At 46.0% G+C, this 20,908-nt stretch overlaps 1 protein-coding gene across 1 annotated transcript in view; it reads right to left on the bottom strand.

Moving 5' to 3' along the window:
* The window catches only part of adam8a (ADAM metallopeptidase domain 8a), a 50,007-nt gene extending 33,193 nt beyond the window's left edge, over positions 1–16,814 (bottom strand). The window contains exons 1-9 of the mRNA XM_072491665.1: positions 16,561–16,814; positions 15,926–16,035; positions 10,493–10,569; positions 6,806–6,881; positions 6,621–6,697; positions 3,693–3,876; positions 3,510–3,575; positions 2,064–2,135; positions 544–713 (exon numbers count right to left, since the gene is read on the bottom strand). Of these exons, the coding sequence (XP_072347766.1) occupies positions 544–713; positions 2,064–2,135; positions 3,510–3,575; positions 3,693–3,876; positions 6,621–6,697; positions 6,806–6,881; positions 10,493–10,569; positions 15,926–16,035; positions 16,561–16,612 (884 nt within the window). The 5' untranslated portion in view covers positions 16,613–16,814. The remainder of the gene's footprint in view (positions 1–543; positions 714–2,063; positions 2,136–3,509; positions 3,576–3,692; positions 3,877–6,620; positions 6,698–6,805; positions 6,882–10,492; positions 10,570–15,925; positions 16,036–16,560) is intronic.
* Positions 16,815–20,908: the final 4,094 nt, after the last annotated feature.

A 20,908-nucleotide genomic window follows, 5' to 3' on the forward strand; every position in this document is an offset into this window, starting at 1 on the left:
TCAACTGTGGAGCACTCATTGAGGAGAGTGCTGAGCCTGTGGCAGGGCTAGGAGATTCAAGGGGACCTGGAGGTCTCCAGACCAAATTGGCTTTTTGATGGATTCTTTTGTTGGTGGCCCCTGTTAAACATTGTACTTTTGTACAGAGTTTTGGGTAGTGTGTGAAGGGACCCAACGGGGGAGGGATGTAGGAGCGTGGTCCCTTTAAGGGGGGAGGGCCAGGCTACATGGACCACATGACTGTCTCGGGGCCAATCGCGCAGGAGCATGCAAATCTCGGCCAAATGGGAGTTTGCACAGGGCCCTGGGTGCAGGCGCTGTGAACTAGGGAGTGGTGTGGATCAGGGAGCTGAAGTGTAAAGACCTGTTGTCTATTGTTCTGTGCCGGTCATCCAACTGCCTTTGATCAATAAACCCGTGTTTATTATTGGAAGCCTCCAGTGTCTGTCCCGAGACACCATGATTTCCAAAAGGGATCTCAGAAATATATTACACTAACAAACATTTCTTGCTCGGAGTTTGGTATTCCCGACAGGTACATACGTGACAAACTGTGCATTATCGTGCTTCCTCTTCAACAGGAGCTCCTTTCCACGCCATTTAAGGAAGTTATCCAGAGTTGTATCAGGATTTGAGCTGACGGCAATCTTATCTGAACGTGTCCACACATCTAACCCAACCAACGCAACACGGATATTTAACGATTTGTACAACTGACAAAAAAAAAGTGAAAAACAAAATCAGAATACACAGCAAATGGACAGATTTTATAAAGAGACCATCCAATTTACTGCAGTTTTTGTTCTTCTAAATAAAACACATACATACGAATTAGAAGCAGTAGCAGGCCATTCGGCCCCTCTAGTTTGCTCTGGCATTCAATAAGATCACAGCTAATTTGATGGTATCCTCAGCTCTTCATTCCGCCTACCCGCAATAACCTTTGACTCCTCTCAGTCAAGAATCTTCCTATCTCTGCTCTTGAAATAGTCACTGACGCTACCTCTACCACTCAATGGGACTGAGTTCCAAAGATTCATAACCCTCAAAAAGAAAGAGTCTTCCCACCTCTCGTCTTAAATGGGGAAACCCGTTATTTTTAAACGGTGTCCCCTAATTCTAGTCTCTCCCACAATGAGAAGCATCCTTTCAACATCCATCCTGTCAAGTACCCTCAGGATCTTGCATGTTTCAATAAGATCTCCTCTCGTGTTCTAAACGCCAATGGATACACACAAAAAATAAAAGTTTCTTAATTTCTTGTAATTACATGGGATTCAGAGTCAAAGAGTTACATTCCATTAATTTCACGTATGAACCAGGCTCCTCTTCCCAGTCCAACACTGGGCCTCAGCCTCAAGAGAAGTCAAAGAGTTAAAGATGCCTACATCACCCCCAAGTTCTCCTCTTTCCTGAAGCCAGCAATCAGTAATACAGGTGGTCCTTCTGAGTGACGCTACCACTTTAGACCTGCGTTGCAATCACTTTTAACTGGATCAAAATTGTCTAAATGTGTTTCACATGAAACCCTTGCAGTCAAAAGAATAGATTTTCATTTATCGTTTCCAATCCTTTTTAGATGCCAAACTTGATCTTCATAGATAAGCACCACATATCCATTTATGGGTGACTTACTCCATTATTTTCATGAAATTTGTTAGCATATTTGAAATCAAACTATCTTCTCTTCCCGTCTTTATCTTGATCTTCTCTGAAAAGGATCATAAGTTTCCTACGGGGTCCCTTCCCACCCCAATCAATAACCTACGTTGCTCTTTCAGACAACGGACCCTATTTTCCTCCGTCTCACAACATGTTTTTCAGCGGCAGAGGCAGCCAGCCATTGGCCACTGATGGGATCTTCCAATGCCACCCAAGCTTCACCATCGGCGGGACCGGAAGACCGCACTGGCAGCCAATGGCGGGAAAATTTCACCCAGTGATCAGACTGGCATATTTACAGTATTCAATCTCCCTTTTCAGACTCCACCATGTGCAGGAGCATCTCGTTTCTCTTTTACTTAGCTTTTCATGCCCCAGAAAATAAAACAAATATTAATTACCCTGTCTACATGGTTCACTACCTCCATCATACGCTGGCGTATTGTTAGGAAATTTCTGTTGAATCTTTCATACTGAAAATGAAAAATAATATCCAAATGATTAACATCTATAAACCAAATTGTTGCCCAAACCTACCTATGAAAAGAGTACCCACCGGGACCCACACGTATATATCGAACACTCTTTAGTCTCAATTGGGTTAGCTTTTCCTCCCACCAATTAATATAAACGCTTACTGACATTTGACCCTTTTGTCTGCGCTTTCATGATCCCAGGGAGATCGGGTGCGATCTAACGGAAAAACAGATTCCATTTTGGGCGGGTTTAGAGGGGATAAAGGCCCAGAAACAACCCTGCTATCCAACAGCAATCTGCTTTGTTTTTCAGCCCTCCGCAGGCAAGCCCCCCCCCCCCTCCCTCAGCAGGAAAGCCCCCCCCCCTCCCCCAGCAGGAAAGCCCCCCCCTCTCCCAAAACGCTTGTCAGTGCTGGACACCATTTTGAAATGGCACCCCGGTCTCAAGGCCCCCCAAACCTCGCCAACTCACTTGTTTGAAGGGGTCCTCCAGCTCCCCCCACCTCACAAGGGTAGGGCACCTTGGGCTTGATCCCCAGCCTGGACAAAATGCCAGCTTGGCACCCTGCTCCGAGGCCAACCATCCAGGGATAGGCCTCCAAACGTCTCGGGGGAATAGGTGATTAGGCCCCGGGAATAGGTGATTAGCTCGGCCTGGTCCCTATTCATGGAGACCTGTGCTAGATGCTCATCTGGGGTCTTCGCTTTGGGTAGGTCTGGCAAGTGCATATTAAAGGGAGACTAGTTGCTCACTTTAAAATGCTAATTTGCCAAATACAGAACCCGCCCATTGTTGATGGGATCTAGATTGCAACATTGCATGAGATCTCGTTAGATCTTGAGAGCGTAACGAGCCGGGTGAAAATTTACCGGCTGCTTCACACCCAGAGTCGGGCATGGCGCGACCGAATAGGTTGCGTCCAGAGTCCGAGTACTTCTAGCCAAGGAGCAGGTTTAATATAATATGATTTTCCAAGTCAACAATATACATATGTACAACACATACAAATAGGAAAACTCGAAACACAGCCAACCCTTGGACTCAACTAATAATAGCTGCTTCAGAGGGTTGTAACATTGTGAGGTTATTGAGTGGTCTTCAACATGGATTGACAGATTTTATAGTCAGTTGTTATATTACACCAAGGTGTACACCCACCAATGTACAACTGTTTATGCGCCACTATTTGATCATTAGAAATATAATACTATAGAGAAAACTAAGACACGAACAGCAATGTTTCTGCTGGAAATGTTCTTTGAAATCAGATATTAAACGATTTGGCGAGTTAATAAAATTCAAAGCAACTTGTAAAAAAAAAAGTAACGCGTTTAAGAAACATCTTATTTCATTTTAAGGTTTAGGCTTACCTCAGCATTGTCAACAACTAAGTAAAGTTCCACAAATCGAGAGCTTTGTGAAGCTTGTGCAAATCTCTAAAAAGGGGAAATAGACAATTTGAACGCAGTTATTAACATGGAATGCAAGAACCAACACGTTAACATGTATCCAAATGTTTAAAAGCACCAGAAACGTTCACAGGAGTGTTGTACCCTGACAGGAGGTTGGTAAAGTGCGGCCGTTTTGGGTCCATTGTCATAAAGTGTAAAGTTGCGTGCGCTGCACGATCCACGTTTAAGTTTCAGGTGCTGCTGTCTGTACAACGCGTGTTCTCCAGTTTGAGTTCCTTCCAGTGGTTCAATTAAGTAGACATTACTCCCAGCTGTGAGGATGCCCCTGGAAAACAACATTAACAAACACATTAATTCCAAATCAAAGATTGCTTGCTTTGATGCATAAAGGATGTTCAAATTTCACAAATGTTAGACAGGGTAGGGGGGAAAGTCCAGGAGGAATACTTTTTATTCACAATGCTCTCCCCATATTTTCTTATATAAAAGTAAGGAATTAGTGATTTACCTGGCATGGGAACGTCAAGTCTCCCTCTCTTCTTTCACATGCCGTGGGGGCTAAGCCAGAATTTATTCCCCATCCCTAATTACCTTCGAGACCCAGAAGGAAAAACAGTGAAACGGAGAGAAGAAGAATACTGGTTCTAACTGTTTATTCCTTCTGGGGAAAGTGGTGACATTTCACGTGGGGTAGGTACATCCACCGTGCTCTCAGGGAGGAAGTTCCAAGATTTTGACCCAGCGACAGCGAAGGAACGGGGATGTAACCCCAAGTCGGGATGGTGTGTGACGTGGAGGGGAACTCGCAGGTGGTAGTGTTCCCAAGCGTCTGCTGCCCATCTCCTTCTAGGTGCCAGAGGTCATGGATTTGGAAGATGCTGAAGTAGCCTTGGTGAGCTCTGTAGTGCATCTTGTAGATGGTACACACGGCTGCCACTGTGCGTGGGCAGTGGAGGGAGTGAATATTGAAGGTGTTGGATTGATGGGTGGATGGAAGGGGTGCCCACCCCTCCTCGAGAAAGACAACTGGTGAAACTGGACCCGGGCCCTCGTGTCGGACCAGCCGGGGTTGGAAATGGGCATGGAGGCAGATGTTGTAGCCTTCGCCTCGTTGATCGCCCGAAGGCGGATCCTTGTTGGGGTGGAGATCAACCTCTTCACCCTGTCCCGGCGGGGGGGGGACCTGCTGGAATTCCTGACGTTTGAAAAGGTCAAATTTGAACTGAGGGGAAGGATGGGGGGGGGGGGGGGGTTCTACAATTCATGGGCATTATGCACTTTCGAGAATTGGATCACATCGAACATTAGCGGAGGGTTGGGAGGGGGAGATGGACTGTATATGTTAATGGTGACTATGGGCGATTCCTTTTCGTCATTTGTTTATGTTAACATGCGGGCTTATATCTGGGATTTGATGGGAGGATGGGATTGTTGTTATTGATATGGGGATTGACATTACATTCGTTATTGATTATTGTTTGGTGTAAATTTGGGAGCAAATGTGAAAAAGGAGAATAAAAAATTTTTAATAAACATTTTTTTTAAAAAAGACAACTGATGAAAATCATATTTGGTGCATTTTCATCAACCTGAAGGCACCATTTTAAACAGACATTGCTTATTTAAAACTATTTTCAAGTTCCCCCTCATCCAGTTACACTGTGGAGTCTAATTCTTATGCCCACTTAGCGCAAGTTCACTGGAAAATTCTCTTCAGCACAGCTGGCAATCATTGGTTGTATGACACCTTTGACATAGCGTCATCCAGACCCGAAACGTCAGCTCCATTCTCTCTTCACCGATGCGGTCAGACCTGCTGAGATTGTCCAGCATTTTCAGTTTTTGTGCAACTAAATATAGCTCAAATCCAAATGAATTATAGCTTCTTTTGTGGGTGCTAATTAATTGTTTTGCTGCCTTCCTCGAGCGGTTTTATTGTTCAGTCTGCAGTGTTGTGAATCAATGATTCTTTTCAGACAATTTCCATTGTTCACTGTCGAATGGCTTTGGCTAAGTTCCACCTTTTGGCGGCCATTTCCTCTTGCCAAATGTACTGTACCTTGTACAGACTGATCCATTACTCCATGTATATTAATCCATCATTTCTCAACTGTAAATCGGAGGGTGTTAAACTGCACCATTTCACAATGTTTAAAAAAAGAATCAAGCCGCTTTGTACTTTTAACTCAAGACTTTCCTACCCACAGATTATACTAGTGTCAGTACAGCTCCACTGATCGTTTGTCATTAATTACATTTAACTACCACTGTTGGAAGTGGATCCCATGGTTCTTGGCCTGCCTGTAAGATGGAGCATCTTTTTGGTTAGGTCTCTTCATTAGAGACAGCAAACACCCATCTTAACTACCGCTAGTGGGCCCAAGGCTCTGCTAACATGCGCTGATTGGAAAGCTATGAGGGAAATGATGGATGGGCTGAACAAGATTTCTGGTGTCAACTCGGTTCTTGGGAGGAAGAAGTAGTAGGATAATTAATGGTCCCTTATCGAAGGAAAGATATACTGGCATCGGAGGCTGTCCAGAGAAGGTTCACTTGGTTGATCTTGGGTACGGAGGGATTTTCTTCTGAGGGGAGATTAGGTCTGTACTCATTGCAGTTAAGAACAATGGGAGGCGATCTTATTGAGATATATTAGGATTCTTAGGGAGCTTGACAGGGTAGATGCGGAGAGATTATTTCCCCTTGTGGGAAAGTCAAAGATCTATGGTGCCAGAGGGCATATGAGTAAGAGGTTGTCCATTTTAAACAGATGAGCAGGAATTTCTTCTCCGAGGGGATTGAATCGGTGGAATCCTTTACTGCAGAGGGTTGTAGAGGCTGGGCATGCAAGTACGTTCAAGGCAGAGATAGACAAATTGTTAATCACTCAAGGAATAAGGGTGATGGGGATCAGGCGGGAAAGTGAAATTATGGATCATCAATCATGATCTAATTGAATGGCGGAGCAGACTCGATGGGCCGAATGGCCTACTTCTGCTCCTACATCCTGTGGTCTTATAATTATCAATAATAAAAGCAGCTTAAAGGAAGGAGAGAGCTATTACATACCGGAGTCCAGTGCAGATGCTGATACTGGCAGAGGAATCATTGATGCCTTCAATCACACCATGATAATTACAATGGTCCTGTGACAAATCACACCATTGCAAATTAAAACATCAACAGAATGCCGAGATATAAAACACTTTAATTACACAAACCATTTTAAAATTAAATAGATGGCAGACAAATACCAGAAATGGCGTTTCCACTACTTCCGTTCCATTTTCTAAGTAATGGGTTTCAGTATAATGCTTGACCAGTAGACCCCTGTTGAAGCAGAAAATAAAATGAATTGGAGCTGGACTGAGGGGTCTCAACAAAAGCTTGAGAGTTGATGCAGCTCCACACAAGCTCGCACCCGTACCACTGTGAAATGAAGCCTCATTGACTGCTACACCAACTCAATTCAGTAAAATCCTTCCTCCTGCCTGGCATTGCCTAATCATTAGCTCATATCTCACCTTCTTCCCCAGAAGGTTCAACCTTAATGGCATCCTGCAATAAAGGGTGCTGGCCCTCCTCTTGGGTTTCTTTATTTTTCATAGAATTTACAGTGCAGAAGGAAGCCATTCGGCCCATCGGGTCAACACCGGCCCTTGGAAAGAGCACCCTACCCAAGCCCACACCTCCACCCTATCCCTGTAACCCAGTAACCCCACCCAACCTTTTTGTTCACCAAGGGCAATTTATCATGGCCAATCCACCTAACCCGCACATCTTTGAACTGTGGGAGGAAACCCACGCTCACACGGGGAGAACGTGCAGACTCCGCATAGACAGTGACCCAAGCGGGAATCGAACCTGGGACCCTGGAGCTGTGAAGCAACTGTGCTGACCACTATGCTACCGTGCTGCCAATTTTTATATAATTGAATGCAACCAATCTACTTAGCAGACCCAGGCGCAAAGGGTCTTTGATTAAAAATTTAGAAGCTTAATTCCATTCTTAATTATTATAGGAACTGCACTCTTTCTGGCTATCTGATCAGCTCAAAGAATTAACTTTACTAATTCAGCTTGAGCAGGTTAAAACTTGTGCACAAGGTTTACTCATCTATTAGCAGAGTCAGTGGAGTTTGTATTGCAGACTGAGGCAATGGTAGAGGGTGGCTCGAGACGGGTGGAATAGTTTTATGTGAGCAGAGGATCGGAGGGTGGTCCAGATAGTCAGGCCTGTAGATGACAAAGGCCCAGATAAGGAGGTCCACAGCAGATGAAATGAGGGAAGGATGGGGGTGAGAAATGCCGAAGAGGTGGAATTAGGTGGTCTCAAGAATGGAGAGCCGACAGTGGGTTGGAAAGTTGGCTCAGAGTCAAATAAGACGCTGTGGTGGTGAACAATCAACTGGAGACCTAACCCAGGAAGGGTGATGGATTCTGCAGCAAGGGTATGGAGTTTCTGGTAGAAGCCAAATTGATGATTTTGGTTATCTCGCTGTTTGAGTGGAGGGAGAAACCTACAAGACAAAAGTCTGACAACATGGATTGGAGGAGTGAGGAGAACGGGATGTGCTCTGTGCATCTTTCTGTGCCCCATTCTCCCAGTGATCCCCTCCATGCCCTCTGTCCCCCCTCTGCATAGGTTTGCCTCGCTCCATTTCTTTCCAATTGGCTGAATATTTATGAGAGTCAGTAGGCCCTGTGTCTCAGTGTCACTTTCCCAATCTCCTGCTGTCCAAAGATGTGCAGGTTAGGTGGATTGGCCATGCTAAATTGCCCTTGGTGTTGGTTGGGGTTACTGGGTTATGGGGATAGGGTGGAGGTGTGGGCTTGGGTAGGGTGCTCTTTCCAAGAGCCAGTGCAGACCCGATGGGCCGAATGGTCTCCTTCTGCACTATAAATTCTATGATTGCTTTGCACATTTTTCATTCTCTCAGTGTTCCACCCTTTCCTGACATTATATTGGGAGATACAGGCATTCCATGCAGTCAGAGGTGCCTCCTTCTCTTGTTACTTTAACAGAAGTGTTCAAAGTGAATGAGTTAATGATGCTGTTGAGAAATAGCCTCAGGGCCTCGTCTTGTTCTCAGAATCACTCCCGATTAGTTTACCATCATCACATTTCCTGTGGTTTTATAAAAAAACTGCCTTCCTTTACACAAGACTGCTATCTCGGGGCTGCTATCTCTGAAAAACATTACAGTCAACTAACAAGAATTGTGCTCTTACCATATTTAACAAACATGTATTTTTTGATAGGCCCAGAGATATATTTGCACTGGAATAGGTCACAAAAAAAAAAAAAAAAATCAAATAAGACATTCATAACATGGTATAAAAGTTGCAGAGACCAGCATGATCTTTGACTTGTTCCATTCTACCCAAACTGTTCCACAAGGACCTGGTATACTATCCAACCAGTGCAAAAGCCGTTAATTTAAACGGTACATTAAACAGTACATTACCATGGTCATATTAATTTCATTCATGCAATACATCCTGGAGTTAAAGCAGTGGTTTACAGTAGAACATGCTCCCACCAGTGGAGTCAAGTTGCCAGAATGGAGAATAGGACTCGTTTCTATTTAAATGCAATCTTTATTTCAAAACTTATGCTGCGCCACTTCATGTTTGACATTAAATGGCTGCTCCATTAATCCACACTGCCGAGTAGGAACCAACTTTCTCCTGCCGAGTAGGAACCAACAGAAAGTTGAAGTGGAAAATTAATTTAATTGTGGAACCCCAGTACATAGAACATTTACAGCGCAGTACAGACCCTTCGGCCCTCGATGTTGCGCCGATCTTTGAAACCACTCTAAAGCCCATCTACACTATTTCCTTATCATCCATATGTTTATCCAATGACCATCCAATGACCATTTAAATGCCCTTAATGTTGGCGAGTCCACTACTATTACAGGCAGGGCATTCCATACCCTTACTATTCTCTGAGTAAAGAACCTACCTCTGACATCTGTCCTATATCTATCTCCCCTCAATTTAAAGCTATGTCCCCTCGTGCTTGACATCACCATCCGAGGAAAAAGGCTCTCGCTGTCCACCCTATCTAATCCTCTGATCATCTTGTATGCCTCAATTAAGTCACCTCTTAACCGTCTTTCTAAAGAAAATAACCTCAAATCCCTCAGCCTTCCCTCATAAGATCTTCCCTCCAGACCAGGCAACATCCTGGTAAATCTCCTCTGCACCCATTCCAATGCTTCCACATCCTTCATATAATGCGGCAACCAGAACTGCACGCAATACTCCAATTGCGGCCGCACCAGAGTTTTGTACAGATGCAACATGACCTCATGGCTCCGAAACTCAATCCCTCTACCAATAAAAGCTAACACACCGTACGCCTTCTTAACAACCCTCTCAACCTGGGTGGCAACTTTCAGGGATCAATGTACATGGACACCGAGATCTCTCTGCTCATCCACACTACCAAGAATCTTGCCATTTGCCCAGTACTCAGTCTTCCTGTTATTTCTTCCAAAATGAATCATCTCACACTTTTCTGCATTAAACTCCATTTGCCACCTCTCAGCCCAGCTCTGCAGCTTATCTATGTCACTCTGTAACGTGTTACATCCTTCCGCACTGTCCACAATGGGAGGACTGGGGTTTCCACACAAGACTGCTTTGAGCCCATGACCACTGTGCGCTTTGAGCCCATGACCACTGTGCGCACACTAATGTTTTTACAGTTCCTTAAACACCGGCCGAGACTGCATTGCAACCCCAGTGCTGGACACACCTTAGTACAAACAAAATCTCTGGCTTGCAAAGGGATCACACTGACCCTTTTTAAAACAGTAACACAATAAAGTGACTTTATATCAATAATAAAAAAAAAGGCCTGCTCTCCAAAATCAACTCGAGAAGAAAGCGGTACTGTTCTTAAAAAAAAGGAAGTCACACAACCTTACCCATTCTTTTCGAGATGAACAATGAGTTCCTTCCCTTCTGCATTTACGGAATAGGTGATTTTTTCTGGATGGACGATCTGAATAATGGGGAAGGAGGGGGGGGGGGGGGGGGGGGGGAAAAGAGAAAAACAATATTGTTCTGATAATCAAGACCACGTTGGCTAAGAACACCTACACCAAGATGTACTTGCAGAGGCTTCCTCTGTTCAATATTTATAATTAACACTGAGAGAAAGGGTATGTCTAAGTAACTTTTGAAATAGGTTATCCCAAATGCTTTCACAACATGAATAATTACTTGCTTCAAGATCATCTGGCCCATTTCATTTCACTGTGAGGTTTTCCTTTAATGTCTTTTTTATGGTTAAAGCACAATCCAACTTGGCTGAATTTTATTTATAAACTCATTGAAATGGTTTCACAACCACATCAGGTGAGAACGGACGGTGCCGCCTTTTTCAGAGAGCTCTGGGAATACAGCATCAGAACTGAATAGTTTCCAGCATTCAACCACACCTGTGCCATTTCCCAGCATCTTGAGTCAGTCTGGCTCAGTGGTCATGTTCTTGGAAACAGAAGGTCAGAGGTTCAGGTCCTGCTCCAGATGTTGACATAAATGGCCGACTCTTGGCAGCGCTGAAGGAATCTTGCATTGTCTTTCAGATGACGAACTGCCTGGTCGGTTTTGTTTACTGTTCACTCATTCTCAGGATGTGGGCATCGCTGTCAAAGCTGGCATTGGTCAGACAACCCAGTTTCCGAGCGGTTTACCAGCTCACTTCAGAACCGCACTGGTGTGGGGCCGGAGTCAGGTTAGCCAGTCCGAGCCAAAGTGGCAGCTTACCTTCCCAAAAACGTCAGCAGTGAGGCAGTCGGGGGCTTAACGACAATCCCAAACCTTCATGGTCACTTATATTGATCGCAGATTTGAAAAGAAAAATTGAATTCAGTGCCTAAACCCATATTCAGAGCATAGTCCAGGGTTTCAGCTGAGCTACTTAACTGGGGCCCGTCTCTCAGGCGATCAGAAAAAGTCCTACGGTACTAGTTTGATGAAAAGCATTTATCCAATTGCACTGCCCCATGTTTACGCCTCAAATGACATCACACAAAAAAAAACACGGTCACGTGACTCATTGCCAACTATGGGATCTTTCTCTGTGCAGATTGGCTTCCATGTTTCTGAAATTTATAAGAAATAGGAGGAATAGGGGCAGCACGGTGGTGCAGTGGTTAGCACTGCTGCCTCACGGCGCCGAGGATTTGGGTTCAATCCCGACTCTGGGTCACTGTCCGTGTGGAGTTTGAACATTCTCGCCGTGTCTGCGTGGGTCTCACCCCCGAAACCCAAAGATGTGCAGGGTAGGTGGATTGGCCGCGCTAAATTGCCCCTTAATTGGGTACTCTAAATCTATTTTTAAAAAAGAAATAGGAGGAATAGCCATTCAGCCCATCAAGTCCGTTCGGTCATCCAATAAGATGACAACCTTTTGACTAATATTCAATGACTTAGCCTCCATTCCAACAATGATGCTTCAAAACTACTTCATTGGTTGCAAGGCACCTTTGGGATGTTCTTAGGTGATGAAGAGCATCAGTCAATCTCAGTGCCCCGACCCAAAGACAGGCCCTTCAATCAGGCACTGCGCCTTTGTACGAGACCCCCTACCCTGCGCGTACACAAGCAACCGCGCACAGGCTTGCTTGTTGTGCTTCCTGCATGGTGTGCCACCCATCGCTGGGTCAATACCAGCATTGGTGGAATGAAACCCTGAAGTGGGCATTAATTGGTGGCGGGGTAGGGAGGCTGCCCACAGGCTTTCCAGGACTTGGATCAGGATAGAGGCAGGAATGTGACCGGGGTTCCCACCCGCCCACTCTCCAGTCAGATTAATAACTACCCCCCCCCCCCCCCCCCCCCCCAATCAAACACCATGGGGGTGGAGGGGCGGCTACAATATTCTGCCCCATATTTATTTGCTTTAAAATTCATAGACTCATAGGGTCTCAACACTGCAGAAGGAAGTCATTTGGCCCATCGGGTCTGTACCAACCATCAGAAAGAGAACCCGACCTAGGCCCACTCTCCCACCCCATCTCCGTAACCCGACCTAACCTTTTGGACACCAAAGGGCAATTCAGCATGGTCAATCCACCTTATCTGCACATCTATGGAGGAAACCGGAGAACCCGGGAGGAAACCCACACAGACACGGGGGAGAAAGTGCAAATTCCACACGTTCACCCGAGGCCGGAATTAAATCCGGGTCCCTGGTTATGTGAGGCAGTAGTGCTAATCACTGTGCCGTTTAACGTGATCATCTGTCCGCATTGCCCTGAAGATTCATATTTTAATGCAATTTGCAATTTTCTGACTTTGCATCCCTGACACACACCTTTTCTATATTAACAAAAACAGCGGTTCCAAAAGTGACCCCTGTAGGACACCACTCTTTACATCCCTTCAGACACAACACGTTTGTTAACCATTATTCGTTCTGCCCTTTAGCCAACCTCCCATTTATTTTTTTTAAACTCAGTCGTAGGATGTGGCCATTGCTGGCAAAGCCAACAATGATTGGTCATTCACGCTTGCCAAAAGAGAAGCAGGTCCTTGTGGAGAAGGTCCTCCCACAGCTTCTCCTCCAGCAGCTTTGGTACAACCGAGTGGTTTTGCTAGGCCACTTCCGAGGGTAAGGATTCCCCCACATTGCTAGTGGTCGGGACTGTCAGTGGTCGGACACGATAAGGATGTTACATTTCCCTCCTCAAAAGCCATCAGCGAATCTAATGTTTTTTTAATGACATCCCATAGTTACATGGTTATTGCTGATGCCAGCATTTTAGTCTAAATTTAACAAAATGTAATTAACTGAATGAGGTAGGGTTTGAACAAATCCCCAGATCGTGAGCCCAGGTCCCTGGATGACTAGTCTGGGAACATATAAACTTACTTTCATTTCATCAACAAGCCTCATGAACAGTACTTTATTAAGTTACTTTATAACGTTTGTCAAGGGATTTGGGGTTACTTGTGCAGTAATGGAATGTCGCTCCTTATTTCAAGGGGCTTGGAATACAAGAGTTAGGAAGCTTGCTGCAACTGTACAACGTACTGGTGAGATCATATCTGGAATACTAAGAGCAGTTTTGGTCCCTTATACTTAAAGGAAAGATATTATTTCATGGGTTCAGTGAAGGTTCACTAGGATGATACCTGGTATGGAGGAATGGTTTTATAAGCAAATGTTAAACAGGTTGGGACTCTACTCGTTGGAATTTAGATGATTGAGCAGTAATCTCATTGAAAGGAGCATTCGGCTTGACGGGGTAAATGCTGGGGGGGGGGGGGATGTTTTCCCTCATGGGATAGTCCAGGACCAGAACCCATTTCAGACTGAGAAGAGGAAGAATTTCTTCTTCCAGAGGGTTGAGTGTCAAGGGAATCAAGGGTTTCAGGGAAAGGGGAGATTGGACACGAGGAATGTCGGATCAGCCATAATCCTGTTTAAAGGCAGAATGGGCTTGAGGGGCTGAAAGGCTATTTCCTACTTCTTACAGTCTTTATAAGTCTGGTGTTAGCCGCCTAAAGTCCTCTTTTTCCAGGTAGATATATATTCGACTCTATTATGGATTCCAGAAGCTTTACCAGCATGGACAATAGTCCGATTAGTTCATTGTTACATTTTGAATGCCTCCATTACACCGCTAACTTTTATGGTCCCTGGCAAAACTTCCATATAGATACATTGAAAATAGGAGCAGGAGGAGGCCTTTTGGCCCTTCGAGCCTGCTCTGTCATGATCTTGGCTTATCATCAAACTCAATAGCCTAATCCTGATTTCTCCCCATAACCTTTGATCCCATTTGTCCCAAGTGCTATATCTAGCCGCCTCTTGAATATATTCAATGTTTTAACATAAACTACTTCCTGTGGTCCACAGGCTCACCACTCTTTGGGTGAAGAAATGTCTCCTCATCTCTGTCCGAAATGGTTTACCTGGAATCCTCAGGCTGTGACCCCTGGTTCTGGGCACACCCATCATTGGTAACATGCATCTACCCTGTCTAGTTCTGTTAGAATTTTATAAGACTATGAGATTCCCCCTTCATTCTTCAGAACTCCAGCCAATCTCTCCTCATGACAGTCCTGCCATCCCTGGAATCAGTCTGGTAAACCTTCGCTGCACTCCCTCGAGAGCAAAAATATCCTTCCTCAGAATAGGAGACCAAAACTGCACACAATACTCCAGGTGTGGCCTCACTAAGGCCCTGTATAATTGCAACAACACTTCCCTGCTCCCTACTCGAAACCTCTTGCAATGAAGGCCAACATACAATTAGCCTTCTTTACCACCTGCATGCTTACCTTCAGCGACTGGTGCACAAGGACACCCAGGTCCCGCTGCACACGCCCCTCTCCTAATTTACAACCGTTCAGGTAGTAATCGGCCTTCCTGTTTTTGCTTCCAAAGTGAATAACCTCACACTTATCCAAATTATATTGCATCTGCCATTGATTTGCCCACTCGCCCAACCTGTCCAGATCATGTTGTAGGAGCTCTGCATCCTTGTCACAGTTCACTCTCCCACCCAACTTGATATCACCTGCAAACTTTGAGATGTTACATTTTGTTCCCTCATCCAAATCATTAATATCCAAAGGCATGGGGCTGGTTTAGCTCAGGGCTAAATCGCTGGCTTTGAAAGCAGACCACAGCAGGCCAGCAGCGCGGTTCAATTCCGGTACCAGCCTCCCCGAACAGGCGCCGGAATGTGGTGACTAGGGGCTTTTCACAGTAACTTCATTTGAAGCCTACTTGTGACAATAGGCGATTTTCATTTCATTCATGATAAAGATTGTGGTCAAAACCCTCTTATTTGTCCTCCCACTTCACAGCTATTGGGGCTGCGGTTTGTCTACTTGCAATTCGACCAATTCTGTGTTATCCAAGTGTAGGAAACTTCATGGTATCAACATGTATTTGACTGAGAGTTCAATGCTGTACAACTGAATGGCCCAGACAGCAATGTTTGGATACATATAACCTCAACAGCAGAGTTATCAGCACCTCCCACCCCCCACCACCACAAACTCAGGACTCCAGAGGACACTTACATTGAGAAAAGCTAACAGCACAGGCCTCAAGTCAAACTAAAGATTCAGTCTCCATGTCTTAGCTACTCAATGCCTTAACCAGCATTAGTTAACAGTGTCAATGCCATCCCAGTTCTACCCACACGCTGCTGTTATTATTCCAGCCCCTCACTAACTCTGGAATTCCCCTAATTGATTCACTGGGGTCAAACCATTTTCTATTCTGTAATCAATCGCTTGAACAATTCCCACTTATAACCCAGTCGTTCAGGGAAAAAAAAAAATCACGCATTTGCTATAAACATATTCTTAAGGGTGATGTACTCGGTTCCCACCTTCGATGGAGACAAATCTCTCTTGTTGAGAATGGTGCTCATTAAACGAGGTTTCACTACTTCATATTTCTCTACTTCAGGAAGTGAGTTAGACCAGGGAGGAGAGGCAGCTGGTGGATAAAGCAAATCAGCAAGGTTAAAGCAAGGTTAGGAACAAGCACAGACTTTGTCATTTCAAATAATCAACACTGCCACAATGTCCAATAAAAAGGAACAAGAAGTTGTTACCACCGGGGTTTACTTAACAATTAAGATCTGTGCAGATGTGCAATTCTCATTGCAGCCTGTGGATTTAAAACTATATCAGTATAAAATTCAGAAACAAAATAAAACGGGCAGTTGTCTGTACTATTAACTTGCCCGCCCTCCAATAAAGTTTGGAGCATGTTAAAACATTCAATTGATAAGCTAACAGGTATGCCAAAGGCATGTTTAATTGAGAGTTGGTCAAAGATAGTGCATTCATTGTTTCGAATTCCAATAGATTTGTTTTTTTAAAGTGAGAGGTATGGAGTCGAGATTTGTTGTCTCAATCCTATGAACTAAATGGTAAAAGGGTTTTAAAAAGAAAAAAATCTGAACTCATTTATGTTCAATACACCACACTCGTGAATAAGGGGAAGATGTAAACTTACCACACGTCGTGCCTACAATCAACAAGCCAAATGTAACAGAAATCCAGTGCATTCTGTCCTGGGGGCTCTTCTCCCTGTCGGATGCAGTCCTCTATATCAGTGACCAGCAAGCAGGCTTGGCTGAATGTAGCCACTACACTTGAGAGTGACTCATTACCACAAACTCCGCCTGTTACTGCCATTGCACAAGCCTCCAGCCAATCGACACCAATTAGTCACAAAATAGGTGGAAGTTAGAGTTAAGTTGGAAGATGCGCCTCTTGAATTATTACCTTTCATCTGAAACATGCTCAGGGATAATGGCTTTGGGCGGGGAGCCTCCGGGAGAGGATGGAGCAGTTCAGCCAGGTTAGATTTGGGCTGGGATCGGGGCAGGGCAAGGACCAGGAAGTCTGAGTCAAGAATGAAACAGCAGCAACCAGGTTAGATTTGGGCTGGGATAGGGGAAGGGCAAGGACCAGGAAGTCTGAGTCAAGAATGAAACAGCAGCAACAAGACCCGGACCCCACCCCCTTTCCTGAAACAGCATCCCCAGTATCGAGAAAGTCAGGGAATAGGAATCTCTGTCCATTTTCCTTCTTGATCAACGCCATCGATCTTGCGGGGGAGGGGGGAGGGGGGAGGGAACCATTCTTCTCGTCGGTAAGCTGTTGTGCTAGTCCTGATTTATTAGAATGAACAGGTTTTCCTTCTGCACATTCTCTTTCATTGCTTTCAGTATGCGAATATCACAAAAAAATGGTTTAAAAATCGTCCCTCTTTGAGCTTGCACTCAGATTGGAAAGTATGGGAGGCATGGCTCATTATTAGCGGGGTCCCACAGATTCAAGAGCCCCAGAACGCTGTCATGATCGCTGGATTTGTAACTCCCCGAGAATGAGAGCACATTTTTATCTTTGTTTGACTCTCGCGCACCTCCTAGTGGTGTGGGCTATAGGACAATCTGGGAACAGTTTTGCTGACAGTGTGATAGCGGGGCAGCATTGCCTCCACCACGGATAGGACATTGGAGGCAGGTCACAAATCCACCCCAGCCAGAACAGGGATCGAACCTCCTGCTGGTGACACCAGTCTGATTCATTCCAACCATCCACCGGAGCTCTGTTAGTCCCAGAAGGGGCTGAACGGGCGTCACGGTGGCACAGTGGTTATTAGTCATAGATTTAGTCATAGAATTTACAGTGCAAAAGGAGGCCATTCAGCCCATCGAGTCTGCACCGGCTCTTGGAAAGAGCACCCTACCCAACGGCAACACCTCCACCCTATCCCCATAACCCAGTAACCCCACCCAACACTAAGGGCAATTTAACATGGCCAATCCACCTAACCTGCACATCTTTGGACTGTGGGAGGAAACCGGAGCACCCGGAGGAAACCCACACACACACGGGGAGGATGTGCAGACTCCGCACAGACAGTGACCCAAGCCGGAATCGAACCTGGGACCCTGGAGCTCTGAAGCAATTGTGCTATCCACAATGCTACCGTGCTGCCCCCAAGCACTGCTGCCTCACAGCATCAGGGACCGACCTTGGCCGACTGTGTGGAGTTTCTTCCCATGTCTGCGTGGGTTTCCTCGGGGTGCTCCGGTTTCCTCCCACAGTCCAAAGATGTGCGGGTTGGGTGGATTAGCCATGCTAAAATTGCCCCTTAAGTGTCCAAAGGTTAGATGGGGTTACGGGATAGTGTGGGGGAGTGGGCCTAGGTGTGGTGCTCTTTTGGAGAGTCGGTGCAGACTCGATGGGCCGAATTGCCTCCTTCTGCACTGTAGGGATTCTATGACCAAGTAAGGAGTATTAACTGTTGACTATGATGATAGAGTGCTCTTTTGGTGGGTCGGTACAGACTTGATGGGCTGAATTGCCTCCTGCACTGTCGGGATTCTACCACCTGCACTATTGGCATGCATATTGGAAGGATTCACAAGCTGATAATCAGCCTAAAATAAAAACAGAAAATGCTGGATAAACCCCGCAGATCTGGCAGCAACAGTTAATGTTTCTACAGATAATCAGCCTGTTGGGTCACATTATGAATACTCCTTACTTGGTCATCAGATCTACCCCGGGCTTATGGCTCAGAGACAGGGACAATACCACGACTCCACAAGAGCTCCTATAGACAAAGCAGGAGAAAGATAAAATAGAGAAATGGAATAAATGACCTAAAACAGCTGGAAATGGCAGGTAGCACTGACTGAAAAATTGAATCTTGGCATAAAAACAGGAAATTCAGGAAGCAGTCCACAAATCAGTGAGGAGTGAGTTTCTCTCTCCACAGATGCTGCCGGACCTGCTGAGTGTTCCCAGCGTTCTCCTGTTTTTATTCCAAGAGTTCCAGCATCCACAGTGTCCTGCTTTTCCAGGACGATGCCGGTTGTGTATCTACGCACCGTCTGTCCGCTCAGCTCTAAGTCACTTGCCAAGAGGGTGGGACAAGCGGAGACAATCAATCATTTCAAAAGGAAATTGGATAGACGCAGGATGGGGGAAGAAAGTCAGGGCTACAGTGATCGAGTCGGGGAGTAGCGGTGGCATCATGCTGGTGTTGGCAAAAATGGCTGAATGCGGAGGCTGGTGCAGTGAAAAGTGAAGACAAGGGGTTCATGGTTCTGGGAGGGAGGGGATGGTGTGAGGGTAGAGGTGTGGGAGATGGATCGGGAATGGGTCGGACACAGTTTTTAAAAAAATATATTTTATTCAAGATTTTTTGGCCAAACATAACAGTACATAGTTTTTCTTTTAAACAACAATAAAGTAATATAAATAACAGTGGCCAGTTTTAAACAAATAAATAAATAATATATAAACAGGAACAAAAAAACCAAAACTAAATGGCAACTGCCTTGTCAAAAATAGTTACTCTCCAAAGATACAAACACCACCCCCCCCGCCCCGCCCCCCCCCCCCCCCCCCCCCCCCCGGGTTGCTGCTGTTGTCTTTCTTCCTTTTCATTCCCTCTATCGTTCTGTGAGGTAGTTGACGAACGGTTGCCACCGCCTGGTGAACCCTTGAGCCGAACCCCTTAATACGAACTTGATCCGTTCTAACTTTATAAACCCTGCCATGTCGTTTATCCAGGTCTCCACGCCCGGGGGTTTGGCTTCCTTCCACATGAGCAATATCCTGCGGCGGGCTACTAGGGACGCAAAGGCCAAAACATCAGCCTCTCTCGCCTCCTGCACTCCCGGCTCTTCTGCAACCCCGAATATAGCCAACCCCCAGCCTGGCTCGACCCGGACCCCCACCACCTTCGAAAGCACCCTCGCCACCCCCACCCAGAACCCCTGTAATGCCGGACATGACCAGAACATGGGGGTGTGATTCGCTGGGCTTCTCGAGCATCTCCCACACCTTTCCTCTACCCCGAAAAATTTACTGAGCCGTGCTCCAGTCATATGCGCCCTGTGTAAAACCTTGAATTGTATCAGGCTTAGCCTGGCACACGAGGACGACGAGTTTACCCTACGTAGGGCATCAGCCCACAGCCCCTCCTCAATCTCCTCCCCCAGCTCTTCTTCCCATTTCCCTTTCAGCTCATCTACCATGATCTCCCCCTCGTCCCTCATTTCCCTGTATATATCCAACACCCTGCCATCCCCCACCCATGTCTCTGAGATCACTCTATCCTGCACCTCCTGCGTCGGGAGCTGTGGGAATTCCCTCACCTGTTGCCTCGCAAAAGCCCTCAGTTGCATATACCGAAATGCATTCCCTTGGGGCAACCCATATTCTTCCGTCAGCGCTCCCAGACTCGCAAACGTCCCATCTACAAACAGATCTCTCAATTGTACTACCCCAGCTCTTTGCCATGCTCCAAATCCCCCATCCATTCTCCCCGGAACAAACCTATGGTTATTTCTTATCGGGGACCGCACCGAGGCTCCCGTCCTTCCCCCATGCCGTCTCCACTGCCCCCAAATTTTTAATGTTGCCACCACCACCGGGCTTGTAGTGTATTTCTTCGGTAAGAACGGCAACGGTGTCGTCACCATTGCTTGTAAGCTGGTCCCCTTGCAGGACGCCCTCTCCAATCTCTTCCACGCCGCTCCCTCCCCTTCTCCCATCCACTTACACACCATTGAAATATTGGCGGCCCAGTAATAATCATTTAGGCTCGGTAGTGCCAGCCCCCCCTATCCCTACTACGCTGCAAGAACCCCCTCCTCACTCTCGGGGTCTTCCCGGCCCACACAAAACTCATAATGCTTTTCTCGATTCTATTAAAAAAAGCCTTCGTGACCATCACCGGGAGGCACTGAAACACAAAGAGGAATCTCGGGAGAACCACCATTTTAACCGCCTGCACCCTACCTGCCAGTGACAGGGACACCATGTCCCATCTCTTG

This window comes from Scyliorhinus torazame, chromosome 28 (genome assembly GCF_047496885.1).
Source record: "Scyliorhinus torazame isolate Kashiwa2021f chromosome 28, sScyTor2.1, whole genome shotgun sequence".
Taxonomy (NCBI): Eukaryota; Metazoa; Chordata; class Chondrichthyes; order Carcharhiniformes; family Scyliorhinidae; genus Scyliorhinus; species Scyliorhinus torazame.